The sequence below is a fragment of the Saccostrea echinata genome, unplaced genomic scaffold (assembly GCF_033153115.1).
Source record: "Saccostrea echinata isolate AGI-Se365-2 ecotype Australia unplaced genomic scaffold, CSIRO_AGI_Sech_v1 ptg000029l, whole genome shotgun sequence".
Taxonomy (NCBI): domain Eukaryota; kingdom Metazoa; phylum Mollusca; class Bivalvia; order Ostreida; family Ostreidae; genus Saccostrea; species Saccostrea echinata.
This window is the reverse complement of record NW_026889778.1, coordinates 34,667,102-34,695,066: the sequence shown is the minus strand read 5'-3', so window position 1 is coordinate 34,695,066 and position 27,965 is coordinate 34,667,102. Positions and strand designations below refer to the sequence as shown.

Here is a 27,965-nt window from a genome sequence, read left to right as displayed (position 1 = left end):
AAACATTTTCAAATTTGACCAAATCGTGATCCTCTGTGCAGGAAGAAAGGTGGTGAACAGTACTTTTATAATATCATACAATACTAAAAAGAGATTAAAAAATCCTTTCAAGAAGAACAAAATAGATAATGTCTAAAATCATAATGAAAATACAATGTGGATTTATTTATTTTTTTTTTTGTTCATTTCATTTTCCTATAGACAGGTTTACAAATGAAAAAAAAATGAATGGAAGCAAATCTCTTTATCTTGAATCTGGAAAAATTGTCTTGCGGTGCAAATTGTGGCACAAAAAGCCCTCTTTCACACAGTATGCTCTCTATATCAGATTTCTAAAAAAAAAAAAATACATGTAGGTGAAAAATAGCATGGAAATCTTTTACATATAGTGGTTTTCAAATCATAATTTCATTTTTTCGCTCCTTAGCCATTGCATTTAGGGCATGACCTTGATTTAAGTTGATGACTTAAAGGTCAAGATTATTGAAGGGTTTGAGTGAGAATTTTTATTACCTCTACATGTGTTCAAAGGTCATATTGCGATTGTTCATTTCTTTTCAGTAGATCACAGATTTAATTCAGGTATAAAATATGTCAATAATCGACCTGCCTCTTGTCTTTGTCAATCTATACATTAGACTTGCAGGTAACTGTTACAAAATTTTCAATCTAAACTTCATAACCATAGGGTCACTATATGTGACATTTTTGTGTTTCTGTCACTATGCATCGATTTCCTCGAGTTTTGATGTGGATTACTTTGTCCTTATTTATAGCTGGAAGTGTTCATGTTTCGAGTAAGTGAAATTACTTAAATCTTTCTAATGGCAATTTGTCATAACGAGTAAAACTGGCATAGTAGAAAAACGTGAATTAGATAAAAAATGGCTTCGCCGTTTAAATATTTTTGTATCTTACAAATAATATTTTTCTTCATTTTTCATAGCAATATAACATTTGGAACCATCAAACACACATTCAAATCTATACATTTGAATTTCTTTTTACTTTTAATAAAGTTCTGCATATTTAACACGATAAACAAAGTTTCTTGTTTCTTTAACAGAGTATGTGTTTGTTCTCTATAAATATGATGACGTTCCTGCTACATCATTGACTCAAACAGAATATTTTGATAACATCGATGATGATGAAGACGATGATTATAATGATGCAAACGGTGGTCAAAACGATGATGATGATGATGACAATAATATTGAGGACGATCTATGTTCCAGCTTTCCTTCAAATGTATGTGATTAAAACAAAATAATTATTTATAAAAATGGAAATGAAAAAGTGGTAATAGTAACAATGTTAAAAATCAATCCATTAAAAATTTTGAAACGGATTATGTTGATTAAGTATATTACTTAAATGTAATGTTAGAAAGGCGAAGCTATGTTTACACCTGAATCGGCAACACACTTAAATAGTCATCTTTTTCATTCATTTTTTAAAGATATGTTTATTATGATACATTTACATTTGCAGACATTTTCCCTTATATAATACAATTTGAGCAAGGCGTATTTAAGTCAGTGTAATGTATGAACAGGTTCGTAACCTGACCATAAATTCATTGTTTAGTCATAATTTCATAGTGAGTGGTCAACTTGTTCAGCACATTTAATTTATAGCACTGAGGTTTGGAAAAAATCATTTGTGGTTTTAAAACTATAATACCTAAATATTTGCTAAAACCAGTAACAAATGTAAATATAAGTAATAAGGCATCAAAACGTTTAAACGTTTATCGGGATGAAAATATAGGCTGGTACATGATCAAATCTACCTTCGGGCTCTATGGGATTTAATCACATGATCAACCCGTAAAAAGTTCAAAAAATGATACTTTATTTCTTAAATAAATCCTTGCGTACGTTTATCTTCATACAAAAATGTGCGAACCTGTGAATCCTTTTTGAATGACAAGAGGAAGCTTTTGTAAAATAAGAACAGAACAAGAAAGGGAATAAAAAGAAAATGAAAAGCTAAGTTTATTTTCAAAATAAAAATGATACCAAGGATTAAGTAATAACCCTTAGCTTATTTAAAGATGTTTACAAATATGCATTCCTGTTGTGGGACGAAGTATCCTGGCTTGGAGACGTATGTACACCCTTGCCCAACTCAATTAAACTTACATCCGACTACTTATCAAAATTTATTTTTAAGTGAAAGTTGAATAATTGTATACAAGCTTTTGCCATATTTTAATTTTTTATATTATTGGGGTATTTAAATGAGAGAAAGCTTAAAAGAACCTTCAACGTGCTTCAGTTCCTGTTCACTGTGCATTAAGCTTATGACAAATATGGAATCGAGTCATATTACATATGTACATGTCATCATATAGAGTGCATGAAATTCCTCTTCCTAAACAAAACCGTTATTCATTTATCAATTCATTCCAAGTATACCTTACTTACAATAGTATATAATGCAAATTCATTCCCTCTTTCTCAATTCTAGAATTTTTTATGTTAAAAAAAAAACTAGGAATGTCAAAATCACAAAATCATTTAGTGGCATAATTCTACAATTATTCGAGTATTCTAACAAATTTGAATATTTTAAGTTACTTACATGTATTGCATGCAAATGCCGGAAAACTAAAAATATATCTTTTTAAATTCTGATATGTTTCTGGCGAAATTGTTTGACACTCACCACTTAATTTTGCATAATTATAAGGGTTGATTGGTTTACGTAAACATTGAATATGAAGTCAAATGCACCCAAAAGTTTTACAAGAGACAAATTCCTGACAATTGATCATCCCTAACATAATTTTATTTAATAAAAATGTAAATTACTCAACGGAAGATTCATGATAAGACTATAAAATAAATTGAAAAAAAACCATTTGTTTCAACTTGTAGTTAAATGATTGAATAGGTTTTTTAAAAAAAATAATAATAATAATAATAATAATTCTGGTATATTTTAAGTTGCCCGGTTAAGAGACACGCTATTACAAAACATGATCATCACAGAAAAAGGTAAATAACTTTACTTTCCAAAATACACAAATATGCATTCACTATACATACATTTTAGCTATATTTTGTTGACTACAAGGAACTGATCGTGTTTGCATTAAAATTGGTTTAATTATTTTATCTTATGTTTTTTTTTTAAAATAATACTGTTGATGACGATTTTTTTCAATTATTCAGAAGTGTCGACAATAAATCTAATAAAAACATTATAAATTGAATAATTAAAATAATTATATTAAATTAATATTAAAATATACAGTATTTTCAAAACTCAAAAAGATTTACACACATTCTGAAGATATACAAGTGTGGAACTGATGAGTAAAAAATGTCTAAGCTTCAATAGCCCATTGTACTATTTCAACAGTTAAACAAATTAAATACTTTGTATGCAACACATTTCAGTTATTTACCCAAGAGTAGAGAGTAGAAAGAAAAAATTATTCCAAAGCTTCAAAATACAGATATAACACACATCTAGTACCCCGTAGATAATAATTTTTAACATTGTTGCAAATCAAGTTTTATATTTGACCCTTTAGTAATCTTCTGACGTGTTTTTTAATGGAAATAATCAACACCCATTCCCAGAAAATTAGATGTAAAATTTGACTATATCTTTCGATGCATAATATTCACTAGGTCTGAAGACAACAAGTTTGTCTTTGAAGCATTTCTCTGTCAAAACCGTGCTGTCACCGGGTATATAGGTGGGAAAATGTTGAAATAATGGTCTCAACCTGTACATACACTATACCAGTTAATATTTCATTGAAAATATTAATAGCAGTTATTGTTTATGTTTTATTTCCTTTTGTTTTTAAATTTGTTTCTTCCGTTCATTGATCTTTTCAGATATTTCAATCCGAAATGAATTTTGTCCAGAAGCAACGCAGAGACACACTTAGAAACAGCTGCAATCGATTTCAGACAAACCACACCTCCAGATTATTCCTCAACAAATTGAATGGTAACATAGTATTGTATGACCCCTTTGGGTTCTTGTATTGTCGAATACAGAAGGTGGGATCTACTTTCCTTCGCAAAACAATGAAAAGATTATTTGCCGGATTGGAACACCGCGTTTTGCCAGGTAGAAGTATTCTTCATAATAGATCAGCGGATTTCATTGATTGTCTGGCAAAATCATCAAAGTTTATGTTTGTTCGAGAGCCATATGGGCGAGCCCTCTCTGGATATGTAGACAAACTGTTCGCACCTAATCCGGTTTATTGGAGGATAACCGGACGCCATGTTGTGCGAATGGTCAGAGGATTAAAAAATGCTAGTGAATTATCGCTGAGATGTGGTCACGACATCACATTTCCAGAATTCATGAAATACCTGATCATCTCTCAAACATCATTAAAATATCGTGACAGACATTTTTTCCCTATGTATGAACATTGCTTTCCATGTAATATCAATTATGATTTTATCGGGAAAATGGAAACATTTCGAGAAGATGTGACATTTTTACTGGATTCTTTTCATTCAGCTTTTGATGTTGCGATTTCATTTGAAGACTTTGAAAAGGAATCTGATTTGAATATAGCTAAAAATCAGCTGACACGACTCTTCTACTTTAGAAAAAAAACAGAATTATGTGAACCATTCCATAAATCACTTTTACGATTCTGGCGAGATCTCCAGATTCGAGGAATAATGCCTATAGAAGTCAAGATGCCGTTCACCTCAGAAGGAGCAAAAAACGTCTCAAAATCAGAAGTGGTTGATAAAATTACTAGTATTATCCAATCTATACAAAACCGCACAAAATTAAAAGAGCAGAGAATAGAAGCAAAACTGGAGGCTTTTAGCCAAATACCTACAGATATTGTAAAGGAATATACAGAACTTTATCGCCTTGATTTTGAACTATTCGACTACCGAACAAACCTGCGCTTTATAAAAAATTTAACCGCGTCATTTTCAAACGAACTTAAATACTTCGACATTTTTAATGACAAATACTAGTTCAGTATGTAGGGGAGTGTTTTTAATAATTTCAGCCACTTTGATTAAAGAGAGATAAATGAAAAGAAAAAAAAACATGAGGTCTAGCAGGCACAGTGTTTGAAATAAATGTATAAAGTTCAAATAACCCAAGAGAACAATACTTTTCTTTATTTTATTGACATGTATTTGAACATAACAGAATTGTCTGTCATTATGTTTCCTTTAGATACTTTTATCATTTCTCACAAGAAGTTTATTATTTTTTTTTGGGGGGGGGGGGGTAACTCATCTAAAAATGATGAAAGATCTAGAATTTTTTTTGACTTTTAAGGTAAATTCTTGAAATTACATGTTTAAAACTTTAAAGAATGGCTGTATTTGCTTGTTAAGATTGATGAGAATAAATCAGGAAAGAATTTTGTTTTCATAAAAGTGAAGACAGTATGAGAGAAGTAATTGAATATGTAAGAATTTATAAAACAAAGGGAAATGCACTCTCAATCACGATCGGAATATTTAGATACTTGTTGAAAGAAAATGTATTTGAAAATATATATCTTCTATATAGTTTGAAGTAACCTTAATCCAAGAAGTGAACAAGAATGTTTTTTAGTTCCTCGAACTGTAATCGGTGCAAAACTGACAATTAATAGATCTTTAGATATATGTTTACGTAAGGGTATTAAGTAGCCACCATCATTTATGCAATTTTGGGGGCGTAAATTGTAATAGATATCGAAACACTCTGTTTCTGCAATAGCATTTCAGAGAGCATTTTGAAAGACTTTTGAAGACGAAAAGAGATAAAGAAATAAATACATATTTTTAACAACTATTTTTCTTTAATTTGAGCACCAGTTTTGGAAAAAATTAAAAAGAAGACTTATTCATACACTATACATGGCCTGCGTATAATATGTACTATGATAATCAATCTTTAACATGTTTATTTTGTTGTTTGTTCTCTATAATATACATAAATACGTAGAAATAGCTGCATAAATCAATAAATTCGACGAAAGAGTATTTGTGTTATCAAAAAAATCCAAGTACTACGTAGTCAGAAGGAACTAAACTATATCGATGATTACATGTTGTGCTCAAGGGGTAATTTGTAAACATACGGTGCAGGGTCATCATAACTGTGCCTACGTGTACTATAATCACGAAAGGCCAATGGATTCGATAATAAGAAGCAATTTAAAAACTTTGGATTTGTGGTATAAAATGCCGACCCGTGGATCCATTCAGGTGGATACCACCTAATATTTTATCACACGTAGCTAGTGGTCCTTTGAAATTTGATTATTAGAGTGTTTTATCACTGACATTTTCTAGCATTCTTCTCGTGCCTTTTTTGTGAAAACCCTACCATGATTAATTAATCTTGCTATGATCTTCTTGCTGCAATGTTATGAACAATAACAGAAAGAGAAATCCTCCACTAACTGCTCCATTCTTTACGGGGCATCCCCAAATATCAAAAATATAAAGCATACAAAAATAAATACTTCTGCAGTATTAAACTGTTGAAAAAAAAAGTGTTACGTCAACCAAGGACAGGGAATCATCTAGCTTAGGTTTTTTGTCTTTTTTTCTTCAAATTTTAACATGATATAATGTTTAATGATTTTTTAAATAACATCTTTATTACGTTACGGTGGTTCTTTCAATAAATCACCATTGGCTATATATGAACCCCGGATTTTATGTCCCTTTTATTACGTTACGGCCGAGTGGGTCTAGAAGTGCTAGGACATCAGAAGGATATTAAACTTTCCCGCTCCTAAACTTTAAGAATATGAAAGTATCAAATTTCATGCGCGTTATCTGAAACCTGCCAAATGTGTGTCCGTGTTGTGCAGAGTTCCACAAATATTACAAAACTGCCCGTTATTGGGGTCGGTATAGTAATCATACAAAGCCATAAAAAGGTAAATGGGGATTTCTTTTAAAGTTTAATGCCCTAAAACTTTGAAAACAAGCCGGATTTGAAAATAAGCCACCTATTTCTTGCATTGAAAATTACTCGAAAAGAAGCCTATTTTGAAAATAAGCTGGTCATGACAATGCCATTTGGGAAAGATTTTAAACTAAAAAGTGTTTCTTTTTTCTACACGCAAGATATTGAACAAAGTATTATTTTAATTATTTTATTATAAGCATTCCATGATATTTAGGATAAGATCTAAAATGAAATGTCTGAAACTTTGATAAAACCATAAAAATTCAATCAAAGACCAATACTTTGTGTTTAAATTATTTTTTTTTAAAAATCCTTAGGCATGATAAAATATAGTTAGAACGCTACGCGAAGCACTAAAATACAGGGGTGTCCTGGAGCTATCATACTCTTAATCTGAGCTCAGCCAGAGGAATGTCTTCATCAGAATCTCTGTCATTGTCCAAAATAAAACAGCGAACTTCATCGTCTTCCGCCCCCTCCTCCTCTGTCTCAAACGTATAGCTGGCTATGTCCTGAAAGTGAATGAGATGATCCTCACTGTCATCTATCTTGTTGGAGATGCCACAGCTTATAAAACACTTCACCACAGCATCAGTTTGGTCCTTGCAGGCGTCTAATCACGCTTTTTCTTCGTTCTGCGCCGTACTTTAGTAGCACCAGTTGTTTCGCACGTTTTCCCCTTATTTAGATCAAACGGGAGTGGAGATTGCTCCATTTTTGCAACTAATTTAAAACGGCCATTGGGGTCCGTACAGTCTCTGCTCGTATTTTTTCGAATAAATTTGTGAAAACTGTTAAATGCCTCAATTTTAGCATCTGGTGGATTTTGAGCTCCACTGGTTGGTGCCCGGTACGATAAATTGTGTCGTTTTTTGAAATTGTTAAACCAGCCGCGACTGCATTTGAATTCAGAATCTGCAAGTTCGGCCGCACGTGATTTAAACCACCATGATTTTGCCTCTAATCCCCTCTCCCGAATTTCTATAAATTCACGATGCAACTGCCTTTCCATTTCAGGATAAAGTGATTTTCTTCCCGAACCATGTGACTTTGAACCTTTTGGCGTTTCTTGCAGTTTTATTTCTGTCTTAATCCATCGCCGCACATTGCTTTCGTCAATTCTAAAATACTTTGCAGTTTCGATGATACGGTTTTTCGCATTGCCCAGTAACAGCGCTTTGAAATGCTCTACAACCCTAAGTTTAAATTCTCTGTTATAACTTTTTCTTGGAGAAGGAGTACGTATAGCAGTCGCCATTGCCAAAAAACTCACTGTTTTAGAATTATAGACACTTGAACACTATTCATTTAACTCCTTCAGTTGTTATCCTGGATACTCTATTTTTCTCACAAACAAGTAGTTCACAATTGATCCATTACAATTTTTTGCATTGATAATAAGCTGATTATGCTTTTGTCGCTTAACCGTTTTTTTTTTGTATTGATAATAAGCCGCGATTTGAAAATAAGACGGTTTTAAAAATAAGCCCCCACTTTCTTACCAAAACTTAAAATAAGCCGCGGCTTATTTTCAAGGTTTTAGTATTAAATGACGCATGTTCTTCAACTATAAGGAAACAGTATTCATTCAATCGTGTTTCTTCGATGAAACTTATTCTGAAACTTATTCATTGATTTAGGAAATGTTAATAATAGAATATTTTACCCAGAGAGTAGAACATTCTACAAGTTTCAATTTTATTCAGCATTGTCAGTACATTTTTCATTTATGAACTTATTTTCAAAATTTAATCGCTTGTTTAGCTGTATATTTAAAGAAATGTCAGCTTTATAGTAAATTAGTTATACTGATATGATTACCGAAAACCAGCCCTATGACAGAATTATCCAGAAGTTGCTCTAGGCTATCATCATGTTCATGCCTTCAGTTAGTTGTTGGCTTGTGGTAAATTTTGCTGGAGAATCAGTCCTTCGATAGATATACATGTACACATGATATACGTGGTTCCGGGTCACTCATTCTGACATTCTGCCATGGGAAAGACTGGATCCAACAATATTATACATTGACAGTCATACCCGTTATCCATGAACAATCGGGGCTCATCTTGATACCTTTCTATTATCATGGACAATCAGTTTTCGCCCGCTATCACCAAACGATGTCCCCGACTTACTCTTTCGATTCTTCTCCTCTTTTTTACGACAGGAAGTATTTATATCTCACGTAAGTATGGTAACACTCTATGATATTTAGAATAGTATCCATCAAAGGAGTTTGAATGCGATTATATTTTCTTCCATTTTGTCTTTCTTAATTGTCTGCCTGTATATCAAATTTTTCTTGCATGACTTTCACAGAATAAGAATAAATATTAGGAAAGTAAGTTTGAGTAAGATATTAGGTATGAGAAGTTGATGTCAAATTATCAACATCATAATCATCATCATCTTGCATGCAAATCATTTACAAAGAAATGTTTAATTTCGAAAACATTTTGAATCAGTGTTGTGCCAAGATGTAAATTCGTTGTACTGTTAAATCACTCATTTTCGTGGGGTTTAATTTTCGTTGTTTCCGAGATATGAAGAGACCAACGGATTCATGACCACCACGAAATATAAAATGTCATATAAATAACTACTCAACAATTATTTATACACAAAATCCCCATAAACCTAAAGTTTTTCCTCAAAGCACGAAATTTGACCCCACAAAAATATGTGATTTTACAGTATTTTGAATTTTATAACTTCATCCAATTTTAAAAGGTGAATTTTTTGGGGGGGAAATTGTTTTTTCTTCAAACAACATTTCTCTCATAGTTTGCATAACCTGGAATGGTATATTGTCTTGCAAATCAGTCAGAATGCAATATAAAATCAAAGCCTGTGATGAGACTATAGCTCTTGAGGTGCCAGTGTATTAATCATAACGCCATGTTAAAAAGTCGATATCTAAAATTTTGTATTTTGTTGCAAACTAAACATCAGATCAAAATGAATTAAGGTGTTGCATCTCAAATGATTAATTACTTTATTCCATATATTTAGTTATCATGGCGACGCTTTTCATCTACTTAAAAGTCTAATATCAGAACTATGTATTTTTGTTGATAAAGTAATCAATTGTATCATGTTTTATTCAAATCAGAAAAGATGCTGTAAGAGGGAAAGTATGTTAAATAATTCCTTAAGAGTAACCATGCCAACATAATTCAACGAAATTAAATATTGATATGAAAGCAAGAATAGTATCAAATAAAAATGTTACAGACAAAATGACAAATGTATGAAATGCTTATTTAAATCAGGCGATTTGAATTCCTGCTAAACTAAAACTCGGGAAAACACATTCTTTTGCATCCCTAACCATATTTTTTCACATTTAATCAATTCTTCCGTACACTAGATCGCATCATCTATTACAATGTCACTAGAAATCATTTATAACTTGATGAATCTTCTAACAAAAAAATAAGTGATGGATAAAAAGGAAATAATTCCATTATTTGTAATCTCAACCGAATCAGCTTAGTACATAAGATTAAGGAACCGGGAGGGGGGGGGGGATTGGAGCCTGTAAATTACAGATATCAGAAGAGAGTTAAGTCAGAATCTACTGGGGACAATGATATGTCTCCTGACTAGAACCCGTTTCAGACATTTTTCGTTTTATAACCTTAAATCTGAATCCTTCCAGAAAATTTACTCTACAAAAGTTGAATTAATCAATCGATGGTATTCCGATAAACTCTCACCAGTGCTTTGAGAGAAAACACAAGATGAAACTGAAAAAAAAGCTTGCTACATTAAATCAGGAGATTTTAAGATTCATAAACGACCCTCTCCTTGCAAATTTAGACACTGGGATGGATTTCAAATTTATTCATAAATTTTGAGCATATATATTTACAACATTTTACATGAAATGTAAAGCTCTCAGATAAGAAAAAAATCTTTAACGGAGCAGTTGATTGGTCGATATACAGTATAATTTTCTTTAACAGAACAGATGATTGGCCGATATACAAACTATGTATTTTCTGCACCACCAACCATCCAGCAATCAAAGGATACAGATAATTACTTCGACAGATACGACAACAATGGTGATGGTCATAAAGCTCACAATGGCGATGTATGTTCAAGGTTTCCAAAAAATGTATGTATTCGAAGGAAGACTTGTCTTAAAAACTCAAATAATTTCTGCACTGCAATACTTTTGAATAATGGTATCTCATTTGAACTGCTTTTGACTGAAGTTATATTACAATACCCTATACTAAGTCCAGATTACAGGTTTCTCAGTCATCCTTTAGGTTCATGAGACAAATATTTAGCCAACTCGTCCAATCTATTTTATATTGAGAAATAAATAAAAAAAATAGAGAAAAATAAAATGACACAAAAGTATTGATTCATGTTTTTCTACAATATTATTTGACTAAGTAGACAATGGAAATAAAACTCACTAAAGAAGTGCGAAAGATAGCATTGTTCTCCCGCCTACCTCCAAGTCAATTTTCAAAAGTTAACACATTTGAATGATTTTTCATATTTATATAGATATTTATATGAATTTTCATAAAACATTACTTCTTTGGGAAAACAAAGAGAGGTAACTCTATAATTTGGGTAAAACTTGTGTTTTTCACTATAGAAATCAACGGAAACGGAAAATATTTTTAAAACATCTTCCCCCCCGTGAAACAAAAATTCCTTTTTACAGGTAATATGGACTTTCATTTCACAAATGTATACCAAAGCTTTTCGTGTTTCACGGGGGGGGGGGGGGGGGGGGAGGGGGGAGGGGACATATGTTTACAGACAAAAAACTACAAAAATGCTTCTTTTTTCACCAATTTCAAAGGGTTTTACAACTAAAACATTGTATTTTGTTAATAATATATGTTTCATTTTATATGCGTAAAACCTAAGAAAAGATTTAAGGAACATTTATTCATATCCAAGAATATTTTTAAAACCCGATTTCAATGGAAAATATCGTCTACTCCCCTTATTTAAAGAGCTGGAATTAGGGGTAATTAACTATTTAACACTGGTATCAAAATTATCAGTCAATTACGATTGATCTGTTCTTTGCATTCAAGGAAGATTTTACGGCCAAATTGCCATTAGTATTGAATTAAATGAGTGTATAATGTAGGCGGGAATCGAGAGTTAGCGTGCGTAGTTCTTTATTTAATGTTTTTCTTTGTGATTTTTAGCTATCATTGATTTGTGAATTGTTTAGTTTGTTAGTTGGTTATCATAATAAATGATGAAAATTCTAGAATTGTCCTAAGCACCCGATTCCATCTCTGGAATTTCCCGGGGTCCATGTGCCCTTTCACAGATTTGTAATAATTTTTTTGATATCGATCACTTTTGTTATCTTCACCTATTTCATTGCTTTACTTTTTCAGATATTTAAAATTACAAAGAATTTTGTTCAGGAAAAACGTCAAGACAGTATAAGACGCAGTTGCCAACATTCTGATAGCAATTACTCTTCACAATCATTCCTCAACAAATTGAATAAAAACATAGCATTGTATACCCCAATGGGGTTCATATACTGTCGTATTCAGAAGTCGGGTTCTACGTTTCTACGAGAGATAATGAAACAATTTTTCGAAGGAATGTTCCAACTAGAATTGCAAGGTCATAAAATGCTTGTAAATAGATCGGAGGACTTCATTACTTGTCTAGCAAAGTCATCAAAATTTATGTTTGTTCGGGAGCCATTTAGCAGAGCCCTGTCGGGATATGTAGACAAACTATTTGCTCCTAATCCGGGGTACTGGAAGGGACTAGGACGCCATATTGTCAAAACAGTGAGAGGATTGAAGTCTAGTCATAAATCACTGAGATGTGGTCATGACGTCACATTTCCAGAATTCATGAAATACGTGGTCATCTCGCAAAAGACTTTGAAACATCGTGACAGGCATTTTTACCCAATGTATGAACATTGTTATCCTTGTGGTATTAAATATGATTTTATCGGTAAAATGGAAACATTTCGAGAGGATGTGACACTTTTGCTGGATTCCTTTAATTCAACATTTTCTGTTAAAAAACCACGTGCAGATTTTGAACTGGCACCCGATTTGAGTATTGTTGAAAGTCAAATCAAGCGAGCTTTTAATTTTAAAAGTGAAACACAATTGTGTGAGCCATTTCACAAGTCACTTAAAAGAGTTTGGCGACTTCTTCAAATAAGCGGAGTCCTTCCATTAGAAGTCCAAATGCCTTTTAGTGTGGAAAAAACAAAACACATCTCTAATTCTGAAGTGCTTGATAAAATTAAAGGTATTATGCAATCCATACAAAATCGAACAAAATTGAAAGAACAGAGGCTTGAGGCAAAAGAAGAAGCATATAGTTTAATATCTACAGACATGCTGAAAGAATTTATAAAACTTTATCGTTTTGATTTTGAATTCTTTGACTATACAACAAACCCCTCTTTTATAAAAACTAGAATTTTTGTATCTTTTTCAAAAGAACTGAAATACTTCAATATTTTTAATTAGTTGATGTTATCGGGAAAATGATACATTTGTTTGTATAAGATGTACAGGTATATGTGTTAAACGGAAAGATAAAAAAAACTTTTGCTGACATTAAGGAGGGATTCTTGTCTGGTTTCTGACTAGATGAAATATTCAAAGTATATTTGCTTATATGTCTTGTATATTTAAATGTAAGGGATTTAAAAGATCATATTTTTCTTTGCTCATCTTAATTGTACTACTTTAAATAAAAATGGTAAACTGAGTTTGAAATCTTGCAGGGACTATATTTTTGGCGGAACGGCGGCGTATGAAAATGTCTCATTTTCTGCTTCTCAAAATTACTGTTGAACAATGAATTTAGTTAAAATTTTTAAACAATCAAAGACTTAAAGACTTAATTAAAATAAATGATAATGGACTGAAATTTTAAAATAGATTTCCCAAACAAACTACAATTTTGTTAACTTTTAAAAGCTTCCAATCTAAGTACAGATTTGAGCAAAAAATCGGTAAAAAGTGTTTTTTCTCTCTTAGTAAACGGTCAAAACTTTTTGTTTTTGTATCTATTTGTATCTTTATATGACTACTTTACCGTATGTGAAAATAAGAAAAATTTAAATATATATACAATGTACGAAGCATATAAAAATTACTAATATACTGAAACGCAAAAGAACGCAACAAGCAGTAATATACAAATATTTGAATTTTTTATCTAATGATTTTCAATATAGAAAACAGTAAGGTAGAACTCGATTTATAAACATAAAAGATTTGATAAAAATGTTAAATTCTGATCTTTTAACTTTAGAAAGTAACACAAGAAAGTTAAAACACCCCCCATTCATGCCATTCAATTACAGAGTGCAAGACTGCCTTGTACAATAGTTGCAGCTTGGTTTCTACGATGCAGTAGGTTCATCAACCTCGAGATCTGAGCGAAAGAAATATTCTTTGCCATTTTTAAATGCCTGTTTTTCAGATGATGAGGTCGAATTTTCTCTAGCCAAGCGCAATGTAGTAACCCTTGGACTTCCGGTCCAAGGACTGTCATTCATGCTAATGATACGTAAGAGTCAGCTGAGGCGAGAGCTGTTGCATATTTGCATCTGCAACTCTCCATCACCTTTATTTTGAGATTTTCCAGCTAAAGCAATGGAAATGCGTACTTAAGTCATTTTTAGGAAGCCTTGGCATCGCTTACGGAAAAGAAAGAAGAATTTATTTTTCGTAACATTGCTTCATTACTTATGATGAACAGATACAAATTCTTAAAACCCAATATTTTTGCCAAATATTTTGTTAAACATGCAATTTTTTTTATTTCTGTGAAGCGGACTCAAGCTTTACTTCCCGTAATGGTCTGAAAATCATTCAACCGTTAAATTACCAATACTTACAAAGTTGATATCTTTACTTTTTAGATACAAAATTATATCCTATATATAATATCCTGTATATAATATTTCACCCTAAAATAGGATGTTGCGTTTTTTTTGCGTTTCAGTATATATCCTAAAAATCTAAGAGGAAATTCGGATTAGCCAATATCTATTTTAGTTAAATTATTTATGTCAATTTAGTAGTATCATCTGATAGACCCTATATGGTAATATCTTTTTATGCAGAAAGAAAAACGTTGAATCTTTTGTAATGGAAGTAGGTATTGTATGATTGGCAACAGTAATTATTTATTCTTATGGTCAAGAAAAAAGATAATGACCTTGACCTGACCTTGCTTTTAAACTAAAACGGTCAGATTTAATCTAATTGATACCATCACTTAATGATAATGTCTTGTTGAATCTATGAAAATTTCATTTATTTTTTAAATACTAGAAATATGAGAAGAATCCCTCCTTAATGCAAATTTTGTATTTTGGTAGTTAACATACAGGATATATGCTGCTTACATTGTCAAATCTCAACAGTGATTTCTCGTAATATCATGAGGAGAGGATCTAGACCATTTGGCTTACCTATAGTAAAATACCCATGAATACAGCATTAAAAGGCATGGAAAAAGTAAAATTTTGACCATGTTTGTAAGACGTACATGCCAAACAACTTTAAGTGGAGGGATCTTTTGAGAAAATTGTCCCTCGTACGAGAGAGAGAGAGAGAGAGAGAGAGAGAGAGAGAGAGAGAGAGAGAGAGAGAGAGAGAGTAAACCATTATGAAGCTTATGTCCCATTGCCTGTTAAATAATTAGTATCAAAGAAAATCTCCCAAAATTTGCCCTTGCAATGTCGAATTCCTGTTGGTTCAAACTTGGACATATTCGACATTTACTGAATTGCAGACGCGTCACCGCAGATAATCATATATGACTTTTATACCTTAGAGTGACACGCTCTTCATATAACTTTATATTTTGATAGAAAAAAAATTCTTAAATACAAGCATTGATCTTAATTAAAACGTTTCCGATTTATTAAAACTAAGTACTGTCTTTCTGACATTTTTTTTCTTTTTATTTATTAAAATCGACATTGTGACCATTATAAAGTTCTTTATTGATAAATACAAAATACTAGTATGTCAGAAAGACGGTACTCTTAATGTTAACCTTACTTTTATTCAATATTTTTTTGTTTCTTGTTCGCATCTAGTTATATATACATGACTAATTATATAAATTCCAAAATACTGAGAACCAGGTCTTAAAAACCTACCATTTTTATCATTTTTTTTAAAAAAATTTAAATGTCTGTAAAAATTCAACAATATATCTTCCTACTTCTTTGTATGCTTCTATCCACGATTCTGGAAGGGGAAAACATCATGCCAAGTTTGATGCAGCTGCATTTTGTTTTTCAGCTTCTGTAATTATTGATAAATTGATCGATTTCTCAAAAATGTTTCACGAATCGCGAGAATGATTTCTTTCTACGACAGACAATGGAAAAGTTGTATGCCAGATTACATGTAAGAAACCGAACAAAATATACAAAATTGTCTGTAAAAGTAATCGATCTTTATATTTTTACGTGAACCATTTGTATAGGAACATTCTCTAAAGAGTTGATAAAATGCGTGTTTTATCCGATTTTGTAGGAGATTACATGCCAATCTGTGCAAATAATGAGAAGATTAATCATATGTGATTTATCACTGAAATGTGGACAGACAGACTGTAGCAGGACGCCCGGTGTTGCCAAAGGTGATTCGAGGTTGGGGCACCTAGGACCTTCTAGAATTGTTCCACAACTGCAGCAAAGTATCCTTATCTGTGACACACGGGAATCGCACAAGTCACAGGCAACCGGATGCTGGTTTACAGAGATCCTGTAAAGCAGATTGGAAGACCTTCATGACAGGAAGATAAAGGTCAGTGTCACTTTCTATGCTGAACCAAGACTGTTAACATGAGAAGCTAGAAACCCTGGACACCAAAACGCTCACTAATACGGCACATAAGCGGACTTATGTGCTTTCCATCAGCTCGATCACTAACCCTCAGGTTATGGCCCTTTGAAAAGCAACTGAAGCTGTTAGGAGGTTGACGACTGGGGGGGGGGGGGATTGTGTGAGGCATGGGAGCCAGAACTAGAGTACATGTGAACCTATGCAGATTTGGCTAGGTATTCTTAAGGTAGATCTTTTGTTTTGTGCTGTGTATCTCATACTTATGTATCTGCAGGGATCAGCAGACTTCAGTTGTCAAAGAAAACAGGGGGGGGGGGAGGGGGTTAGGATGGGAGTGAATTATTTGCATAGTATGACATTACTTCCGCATGAGCCTCCGCCACAGCAAAATTTTGGTCATGCATGGACGTACTGGAGCGCAACAGTAGCGTAGAGCTAACTTGTAGTAGAACAGTGTGATCTGTGTAAGAAGTTAAAATCAGAGAACCTATTGACAAAAGAAATATACCTGTCATCAGATTTTTTAAAAACACTTGTAAACATTACAGTTACTTGCCCATTTCTTTGACATCTTAAAGGGGCTATAATGAATTTTAAATTTCTATTTTTATTAAAAAAATAACTCAGTTTAATGAATTGAACTTTCATGAATATACTAAGAATTCAATGATCATGAAATTCCTCAAAACACCACGTCAATCACCTGTGTTTGTAAGAAGGGCACGAGCTCTGTTATTGTTAGTGTTTACGTTTTACGGGGTGTGTTCAGTTTGTTTATAGTCTGCATCATTCAGCACGGACTGACAAAAATCTTATGGTGAGTTGGTTTTGCTTTCTCTCGTTTCTACTCTGAACTCTCTGGATTATAGTTTTCGTATATTTCATTAATAAACAGCAGAAGAACAAGGTTCACTTAGGGCCTTTTTTTGGCCCTGTGTATTTCCGAAAAACTGAAACTGCTTAGTTTTAGTTGACAATGCATTAAATTTCATTTAGACATTTGGCGATTGCGAAACTACCAAAAATGACGTAATTTTCTGGCTAGTCAATGACGTCCTGAAATGTGTCATTTTCCTCATATCCTGAACAATTCTACAAAAACAGCCAATTTTCAAAGCTATTTTCGATATTTAATATAGAGCGCAATCTCTGATCTAAAATATGCAATTATTTACCGATAGAACCGTTTCTGAGGATTCCAAAACATGTTTTATTTTTTAGATCAGAGGGTGCGCTCATATTATTTTTCTTCTCTGAAAGTACTTAAATATACCCGTTTTCCTTAAAATTCAAGAACATTGCAATTCCATAAAGCTTGTTTTCCATGACCCGGACTTTAAGGAGAAAAATTTTTAATAGGAAATGATAGCACTAAGTATCTACTTTATCTTGATATTTAAGATGGAACATAAGGTATTATAGTCAATAAATTTGTATATCTACAGGACCATATGCATTTTATGCATAAAGTGAACCTAGTTCTTTCTACTTTTTTTCAGTATTATGGATAGTTTACTTTGTGAAAGTGCAGGGATATGAGTAAATTAATCAAACGCGTCCCGAAAATCATTGTTTTAATAATTTCCAGATAAAAGAATTTTCTTAACAAGCTTTTAATATATTTCGGTGTGTTATGCTCTATAGCAACATGTAAGTCATGAAATTATTCAGAAAATTTTAGAAAATACGAGCTTCAAGTCTGTGTACACGGGGAACAACAACCTGGATGTATCTCTTGTGACTGTGCAAAAACGATACACCATGCATATACTTTTAGATTGTACTGATTTTTGCCTATACGTAATTGACTCTTTTATACATGTAATGTGCAATGATGCATGAACTTTTTACAACATTAATCCTTATACAATTTTACAATATTTACAAGAAACTGATATTTGTAGTAAGATTTAGATGTTTTTTTTAGAACAGGAATTTATTTGCATTTCGCGTGTTTACAAATTTATGTCCGTCGGATGGGACGTTAAATGGTGCCCCGTGTCAAGGATAACAACCCCTTTGGCACTTTAAAGATAGTTTTTCTGGTGTCCGAAAAAGAGTAGGCTCACTGGGAGCCGCCAGAGAAACTCAAAATACTACCGAAATTTCTGCCGAAATATACATGTACCTGAAATATCGTCGACTCGGCTATAAACAACAATAATCAATCAATCAAATCTGTGTCCCTGCCCCTTTAACACTGTACGAAAGTCCGTCATACTTTCCAATATAAGATTTGATTTCCTTGCGTATATTAAGATATATTCAAGTATTGAGAACTGTACATGAGACGTGTGCTTTGAAAAGCTCATTATCAGTATCGCCATGATAACCTTTTTATTTATTTATTTTTTTAAAAAGATATAATAGAAGTCATATTGTGATCACAATAGAAAAAAAAAATGTGTTCCGATGCCGGGAATCGACCCCAGGCCGCCTGGGTGAAAACCAGGAATCCTAACCACTAGACCACATCGGAATCTGTTAATTCGAATTTAAAAATTCTTTAGTTAGATATGTAGTAAAATGTCAGCTAATTAAATACGAACAGAAAAACTCACGATCCACTGCCTATCAGTATCGGCCACAGGAGCGGTCTATTTGTGGTTGTGTTAGAATGTGCACATGGGGAATTGAGTCGTTATTTTTTCATTGTTAGATAGAATAATTTCTTGTTACTAATTTTCATAAAAAATTATAAATACAAGTTTTTTAAATTTGCTTGATAATAATTCTTAATGGTAATGGTTACATTTAAATTATTTTTCATTTTCGGCAGATATTTATTAATTTATGATTTTATAGAAAGTTGCTCAATGACCTGCTCCCCAGCATGGGAATGTGTAAGCTACAAACACAGAACGTAATGTTTCCGGATATCAATTAGAGTGACAAAATGATTAAAAGATGTTCAAAAAAAAATAATAAGCAAAAGCGCTATAGTTGCAATTGACAAAATAATTTTTTTTTTATTTTGGCGCTTCGCATTTATTGTGATGCTTGTCTATCACAACGAAAATATCGACATTTATCACGTGACAAAGATCCAGGGAATCGGCACGTGAAAAGTTTGCACGTCGTTTTTGTCATAAGTCAGAGAGACATTCATTTTGCAATAAATAATTTGATGATGATATAATCCTATTCTTTTTCGCCAATTTCAATATCCATGAATTAATTTACATGTATTTTGATTAAGTATACATTATAGTTTACTTTCTGTACTTTCAAATTTAATTTTCAGGATTCACTTTAAAATGCTAAACATGTTTGCGGCCGATTTGATGCTTTGCATCAATTTCACTTGTTATATATTATGGGAAAGAGTGGACACTTATCATGAACATTATAAATTATTTCTGAATAATTTTTTGAATAAAATTGTATTTAGATTAGATGTTTCTATTCATAAACTCGTATGAAATGGTAATGGTGATTCAAATTTAGCAATTTTTTAAATTCTGAAAACCTGTTGAAGATACATGTAAAACGACCGTATTGTATTATGACTCCTAAGACCTCACACAACTTTACGATGGCAAATCAAATGGGAATAGATCAATTTATATACTTCTTTACCTGCATATATATATATATATATATATATATATATATATATATATATATATATATATATATATATATATATATATATATATATATATATATATATATATAAAGCACTAAAAATGACCAACGACACGAACAATAATAATTGTCAAATTTTCGGGACAACCTGTCCCTTCCTCAGGACAAAGAAAAAAGTTAAGAAGTCATAAAAACAAAGGAAATAGAGAAGCAAAAACAACTAGCACTACTACTAAACTACCAAACACTAAATATTTACAATGTTACATGTTTAATTTTGAGTTTATAAACAGTTGTGAACAAAGAAATCCGGAGCGCTATGAATTGCGTCCGGTCTATCGGGTGTAGTCTGGTGAAGTGTCATATATATATATATATATATATATATCGTACGTTAATAAATCTGGTCATTTAAACCGTGTCTCCATCAATTGAAATTTATTTTGCAAAAAATGTTTCAGTAGCATATTTTTTGCTTGTCAATGTTTTCTTTTTTTACCGCTTAACTGTGCTTTCACAAGATCAGCAACCATGAAGCGCCTTTCTCTTTCCAAGACCTTACTAACTGAACGTTTTGGTTAGACTTTTACAGATAATCAATTTCCTCAGAAATCGTTCTCGTCTGAAGCAGAGTCTAGATCATTCAAATGCCGTCTGGGCCATTTACACACACACATGCATGACTCTCTTTTGAGATATTTCATGCTTCTTACAACATTTTTAGATTTTATTCTGACGTGTTCCAGAGTACAACCGGAAATTGTATCTTAAACTGTTGCTTCGTGACTTTCTACGACGTGATCCTTTTTTTTTGTTTTGAGCCATTTTACAGATATGACTACAGACATTATTTAGAGTATTGCTTGTAAATTACTAAATTTTGACCTGCTCCGCAAACCAATTTTCGCAGTTTTTAACTCCTAATAAATTTGAAATAAATCATGACATTTCTAAAAATTTTAATACAAATCATTTGAATTCATTGTTAAAATATTTCTATCAAAGAGGGTGTTGCAGAAACTCGCGATTATTCCCTAAATCGAGAAGGACATTTAAATACCCACGACGCATGAAGAGTTATCTCTGTGGGCAGGCAGTTTATTGATGCTACTATTTTTTACATACGTGTTTACAGGAGGGGGTTTTGTACATGTGTTGCATAATATCTCTAGTCCTTTGGCCCCCTATCTGTTGTTTTGTGTAGATATTTATTATCATATGTAGTATTATAGGGGGTCATGATTATGTTCAGCACCACATGTGTCATTACTATAGTTATATGTTTATGAATGACCCCCTGTTTTGTATATATCTTTTCGTCATTTACAAAATAAATGACATTATTCAATCTAATACATGTGTTCTCATTTCGCCTGCTCTGAGCAAAAAACGAGCTCAGTCTCCTTGGCAAGGTTATACAAACTAAGGAACATAAATATAGATAATGCTACGTAGATGACTTTATTTATACGACGGGTATGTCCAGCTTGTTATAACAAAACATTTCACATTTTACGTTTATTTCATGCTTAGTTTTTTCCTAACATAGACTGGCTACCTGTAAGTAAACTTTCTTTCACATCTATGGTCACTGTCGCCATATTACAAAGAGAAAAGTTAGAACGATAAAAAGCACAATTAATGGCAAGTGCACCTCGTACATCATTTTGAAAGATGTACTGTAGACAGCGTGCGTTAATATTTTTCAATATATAAAAATGTGTCCAATAATCACGCTATTGATGCAATATCCAAGAAATTCCATCGAGTCATTTCAATTCAGGTGTTTCAAGTCAAATCTGAGCCACTAATTAACAGAACAATAATGAAACGAAATGAGTTTGAAAAAATTGAATTATTTAAAATAAAAGTACTTTATTTTTTTAAGACATCTCCACTAAATAATAACATTAAATATAATTATGTCTTATTAGTATTAGATCACAATATCAAGGAAAACAATTTAATTCTGCATGCATCTAAAATATTACCCATTAACTTTCTAACATTCTCTCCCCCTCTCTTTATTTCTCAAGAGAGATGTTACATTGTACTTCCATTATATATATATATATATATATATATATATATATATATATATATATATATATATATATATATATATATATATATATATTTATATTTATTTATATATATATATATATATATATATATATATATATATATATATATATATATATATATATATATATATATATATATATATATATATATATATATATATATATATATATATATATATATAACACAGGTGGTGTAAAATCAAGTCTCAACAGGGACTCGAACCCAGGGACTCTGGCGTACCGTGCCAGCGCTCTAACCACTGAGCTATTGAGACCCGATATATTAACTGACTTTCACGCACCTGTGAACCTGGTGACATATTCCCCCTATATGTAGAAATTCGTCCTCGAATTCTAGGAGTTAAGGAAATGCTGTAAGGCATGTTCCAAGGGAATAGTGGGTATTTGTACGTTGGGCGCCAAATGTCACAGGTGGTGTAAAATCAAGTCTCAACCGGGACTCGAACCCAGGGCCTCTGGCGTACCGTGCCAGCGCTCTAACCACTGAGCTATTGAGACCCGATATATTAACTGACTTTCACGCACCTGTGAACCCGGTGACATATATATATATATATATATATATATATATATATATATATATATATATATATATATATATATATATATATATATATATATATATATATATATATGTACCAGCCATTCCAGCATTCGAACCCATTCTCAGGTAAAAGAATCTTTGTATAGAGTCCATACACTTTACCACTAGACCAGCTCCGACAGTGAAGCATTATGTGCTATTTTGTGTGCACATTTTGCATTTCGGATGGATAATAATTTTTATTCGATTTTTGTGATTTTCAAAAATATGCCTCTTTGAAACAAAAATCGGAAATGGCAGTTTTGAAGAAAAATCCTGTCTCTTTATGCGTATATCAAATTCATTCTGTTTCAAGGAGGCAATTTTTCAGAACAATGGGGATTCCCTATCTGAAAAACAGAAAAATTGACTTATTTTGCTGTGTGACTATTTTACACTTCATTAAATGGCAAATTGGAAGTCGATATGCATTTTCTAAATATTGTTCTCCATTATGCTGCATATACCGTTGTATCTGAAAAAACTAAGACCGTTTTCTGTTACTTAAAAATTTTCTTTTAAACTGCTACAACTTTAGGGCAAATAACTAAAGAACTGCAACACCCTCTTTGGATAACATATGACGTTAAATAAAAAAGATATGACAGAAGTCCACTAACTTTCCGAGCAACCCTCGTACATGTAACACACACAAATTAATTAATCTCAAGCAAATTCCGGTTACTTTGGAATGATTTCCTCTTCGTAAGTAGACACTAGTTTAGGTCCTAAATAGGAACGGTTTGATTAACACATTTACCAGGTCTTTTAAATCTTTTAATTTATGTCGTATTAATATTCATTCTCTCTCTCTCTCATCCTGTCCATCTTTATATGAAATTATATAGATTGAGTTGATCTGAATTTGGTTAAAAATGAAGTTTGACAAGGTGATTTATGGGTGAATTAAAAAAAGAAGACCACCAAATTGAATTTTTTTTGAAAAAATTCAACTACCCATAGCATATTTTTCATTTATATCAATTTATTGTGCATACATTCTAGTTAAAAGTCAATAAATAGGAGACATACTTTTCAATATAAGTTTTGATTTTCTTGCGTATATTTAGATGCATTCGAGTATCAAGAAAAGCTCATAATCAGTATCGCCATGATAACCTTTTTTATTTATTTATTTAAAAACAATGATATAGTAGAAGTCATCTTGTGATCACAATAGAAAAGAAAAAGTGTCCCGATGCCGGGAATCGAACCCGGGCCGCCTGGCTGAAAGCAAGGAATCATAACCATTAGACCACATATATTATTTATTATATTGCCTGAACAAGGTAGGCCACGGCATCATCTGTAGTATGGAAAGGAGGAATGAGTTAATATACATTGAAAATTCATCAATAGATATATAATGAAAAACATATGGCTGGACCGGGAATCGAACCCGGGACCCCTGCATTACTAGTCAGGTGCTCTAACCACTGAGTTATCCAGGCCGATGTCCTCAGTCCAGCCTAAATTCCTACACCTTAACTAGCTTTAAAAAATGAAATCAAATATTGTTGATGAGGCAAAACTATTCATTAAAATTGGCTTTCTATTGTATAGTACTGTACATGTATGTAATAGCCAAATGGGGATTATAATAGTAATTTTGAAAGTATTTGAATGAGATCAATTTAAGGACACCTGAGGCACTTAGAAAAATGGCAAACAAAATCTATGAATTTCTTGATCTCTGCCACCTTTGGGCATGAGGGGTGGGTTAGCCCCAAAATAAATGCAGTCTTCGAAAATTTTGTTTACTTTCAGACATCAGGCAGTCAAACTGTTAGAATTATTATAAAAAGCTTAGGCTCCCTACCAAAATTGCAAAATTTGTGGCTCCAAGGTCAGAGGTTCTATTGGTCATATGGTAAAAATGGATTAATTCTTTGAAAATCTCTGCTTCAATGTATTCAGCAGACAAACAAAGTGCCTGGCTATAATGAGCAAGAGTTTTTCTTAAAAAATTGTGTTCATGGCCCCTGTGCCAGGGGGATTGAAGTGAGGGTGGGGTTCTATTGATCATGTAGGGGAAATGCATATATTATTTAAAAATCTTCTCTTCTCCTGTGTGGACTAAGTGCATGCTTGTGATAAGTAAAGGTGCTTCTTCAAAATTGAGAAATTCATGGCCTCTTGGTCAAGGGTGCTGGAGCTAGGGTGGGACTCTATTACTATCATGTTTGGAAATTTATACTCTGCTTTGTCACTCACCTATGGTAACATAAATCACTGTAAATAATGTAATTGAATTGATAACTAAATCTAATTAAAAAAATAACCTGGATTGTTGCTTCTTATAACCAGACTAACCATTCTGTTGATTCCTGATCATCCGATTCCTCTTATTTTATAGCAATATATCTATCAGTTTGTTTTATATTAATAAAATTACCTAGTTGTGTCCTTTACGGGTGGTTTTATACCTAGACGACCGTTAAGGCCCCTAGGCCTCTTGTCTCTGATTAAGTAACTTTATGTTGGTGAAGATAATACAAATAGCAATATTCATTCAGATATGTTCCGATTTCATGCAATCCTTCAAAAACGGAGATTCGGCTCAGCTAGATATTAGGACTGACGCCTTCAGTGATGGCGTCAGTCCAAATATCTAGCCCAGCCGAATCTCCGCAGAGATTATCCTTCAGAATAGATACGATTTCACACGATGTCGTTGAAGCAATTCGGCAGAAAGGGAGAACAAACTTCAAACACGACCAATAGAAGTGAGTTCATTTGTTATTAAAGAACAAAATTTGGATGTCCAGCAGCAAATAATTCAAAATTATACGTATATTTTATATACGTTAATAGTGATTCATTCACGACAACTGCTACACATAACTTGTTTCGGAATGATTTTTTTCTTTTTGCCTTAAAGTACATGTATTTCATTTCAGCTTCATGTTTCTTTGACGAATTAATATTTTTTATATTACTGTTGTAATTAATTTCTATGATCATGCTGCTGTTGACTACGGCTGTATATATTGAATGTTAATGTCAACCTAAATGGCATCAGAGACCGCTTTTCCAACAGTTTGTTATAAACAAAATCGTATTTTGGTCTGTGATTGAAAGGAAATTAAACTTAATAATATTGATTGATTGTATGTTGTTTTACGTCCCATTCGAGAATTTTTCACTTATACAGAGGTCATCAGATACTGGTGAAGAGTTTCAAATTTAGACTTTTAATCGGAGTTCAGGGCCATTGAGAGTGCCAACGCCTATACCGCGACACGGGACCTCGGTTTTTAAAGGAATTTATGTTGACGTCTTAGGTTTGACGGGGCGCGGCGAAAGAGAATCGAAACCGGGCCTACCGATCACGAAGCGAGCGCCCTACCACAAGGCTACCGTAACCCGTCCCCCTGAGTGTAAACAAACAATTTTTTTTCACGTTTTTATATTTTTCATAACACTTTTTACTTTAAATTCATAATTATGATGAATTATATGGATTTTGATCACCCGTGTGACAAAGGGTTAGAGAAGTTGCATATACGCTACTGATGTCAAAAAGTTTAAAATACCTCTGCTGGATCATTAAAGCTCATTTTATGTGTGATTGAAAATATTTACTATATAAAGGTTGTTTATCATCCATTTGGTAATTTTATTCTCTATTCATGTCTATACAAAACAAGTCAAAAAGTTGATTTTTAAAATACAATAAATCGAATATTCCGTCAATTACGCTCATATTGCATGTAGAAAATAATTAACGAGAGCGATGCGAACGCACTTACCAAATGTTGTTAACTTTTTGAAAACAGTACATATCTATAGCGTTTCGACCTAGAGTTGGGATATAAAAACGTCGCTGGTTCGAATCCCATTAAGGGAAGCGTAGACTGGTCCTGCAGAATGAGACCGTATTTAACCGAGGTCCCCTATTACAGTAGACACTGACAAAAAGACCCCTTATTTCTCAATGGCCATAAAGTTCGACCACAGGGCTAAATTTGCTGCCTTCCACCGGCAACTGCATGGTTGCATCTCAACGTTTCAAAAATTCTGGAAAAGGACGTAAAACAAACAAACAAACAACCCTTTTGTTTTCATGAATTCCCATTTTCCGAAGTCACATATCATCTCGAGGAAATCGACCGATAAGGAAAAATATAGCTCTTTAGAGCAGCTATATCCATGTATTACTTCATACAGCAAATCAATGTTGTAAAAGATAACCATGAAATGGCTGTACATATATAAGCCCCAGGCAGTTTATTATATCAGATATCGAAGGGGACTGGGTCAATATATGACATAATAGTACTTCTTTACCCATTCATTGATATAGTAAAATTTCATGTAACTGCAACGAATTTGTCCATTGGATTTGCAATTCACAAATTTTTTTCACAATTGCTGTCGGAATGTTTAAACGTTATCATCGAGTTCTTTCTTATATTGTTTTTTTCTTATTCATTTTTGGAAGTGTTCATATTTCACGTGAGTGACAAACGTTTTTTCTATCATTTTCTTATCATAATGGAAACTTGTTTTAATTTTTTAAAGTTAAATCAAACAAAAGGATATTAATTAACTTGAGATGATTACTTCCTTGAATTTCAAACCCTGATCACAGGGGCTTGCTCCCAGAGCCGAAGTGTCAGCAATGAAAAGAATGGCTTTGTTATTTTTGAGCAAAACAATTTTATTGAAATTATTATTTTTTTTTACACTTAGCAAGCAAGACCTTGTGTCATGATGATAAATTATGGAATGAAAATGATGCATTTTAAATGAATGTATTAGATGTACGTGATTTTTCTTCCTCGTGATATATAATGAAAAGTTATACCTGACTTCGGTCTTATGTCTTTAACAGAGTATTTAGTTGCGAGGTATAAATACACTGAAGTTTCTGTTGCATCCCCCATCCCTCTAAAATACCCG

The 27,965-nt window shown here is 32.5% G+C and overlaps 1 protein-coding gene and 2 non-coding genes across 3 annotated transcripts; 1 reads left to right on the top strand and 2 right to left on the bottom strand.

Annotated features, from left to right (window-relative positions):
* The first annotated feature begins 724 nt into the window (after positions 1-724).
* Positions 725-13,433, top strand: LOC133194259 (uncharacterized). The gene is made up of 6 exons (XM_061330252.1): positions 725-797; positions 1,067-1,251; positions 3,861-4,930; positions 7,334-7,524; positions 10,902-11,032; positions 12,321-13,433. The coding sequence occupies exons 1-6, from the start codon at positions 725-727 to the stop codon at positions 13,431-13,433; spliced, it is 2,763 nt and encodes a 920-aa protein (XP_061186236.1).
* A 5,758-nt stretch (positions 13,434-19,191) lies between these two features.
* Positions 19,192-19,263, bottom strand: Trnae-uuc (transfer RNA glutamic acid (anticodon UUC)). Its single transcript has one exon. It is a non-coding gene; the product is annotated as a tRNA-Glu (tRNA).
* Positions 19,264-22,902: 3,639 nt separating this feature from the next.
* Positions 22,903-22,975, bottom strand: Trnat-ggu (transfer RNA threonine (anticodon GGU)). Its single transcript has one exon. It is a non-coding gene; the product is annotated as a tRNA-Thr (tRNA).
* Positions 22,976-27,965: the final 4,990 nt, after the last annotated feature.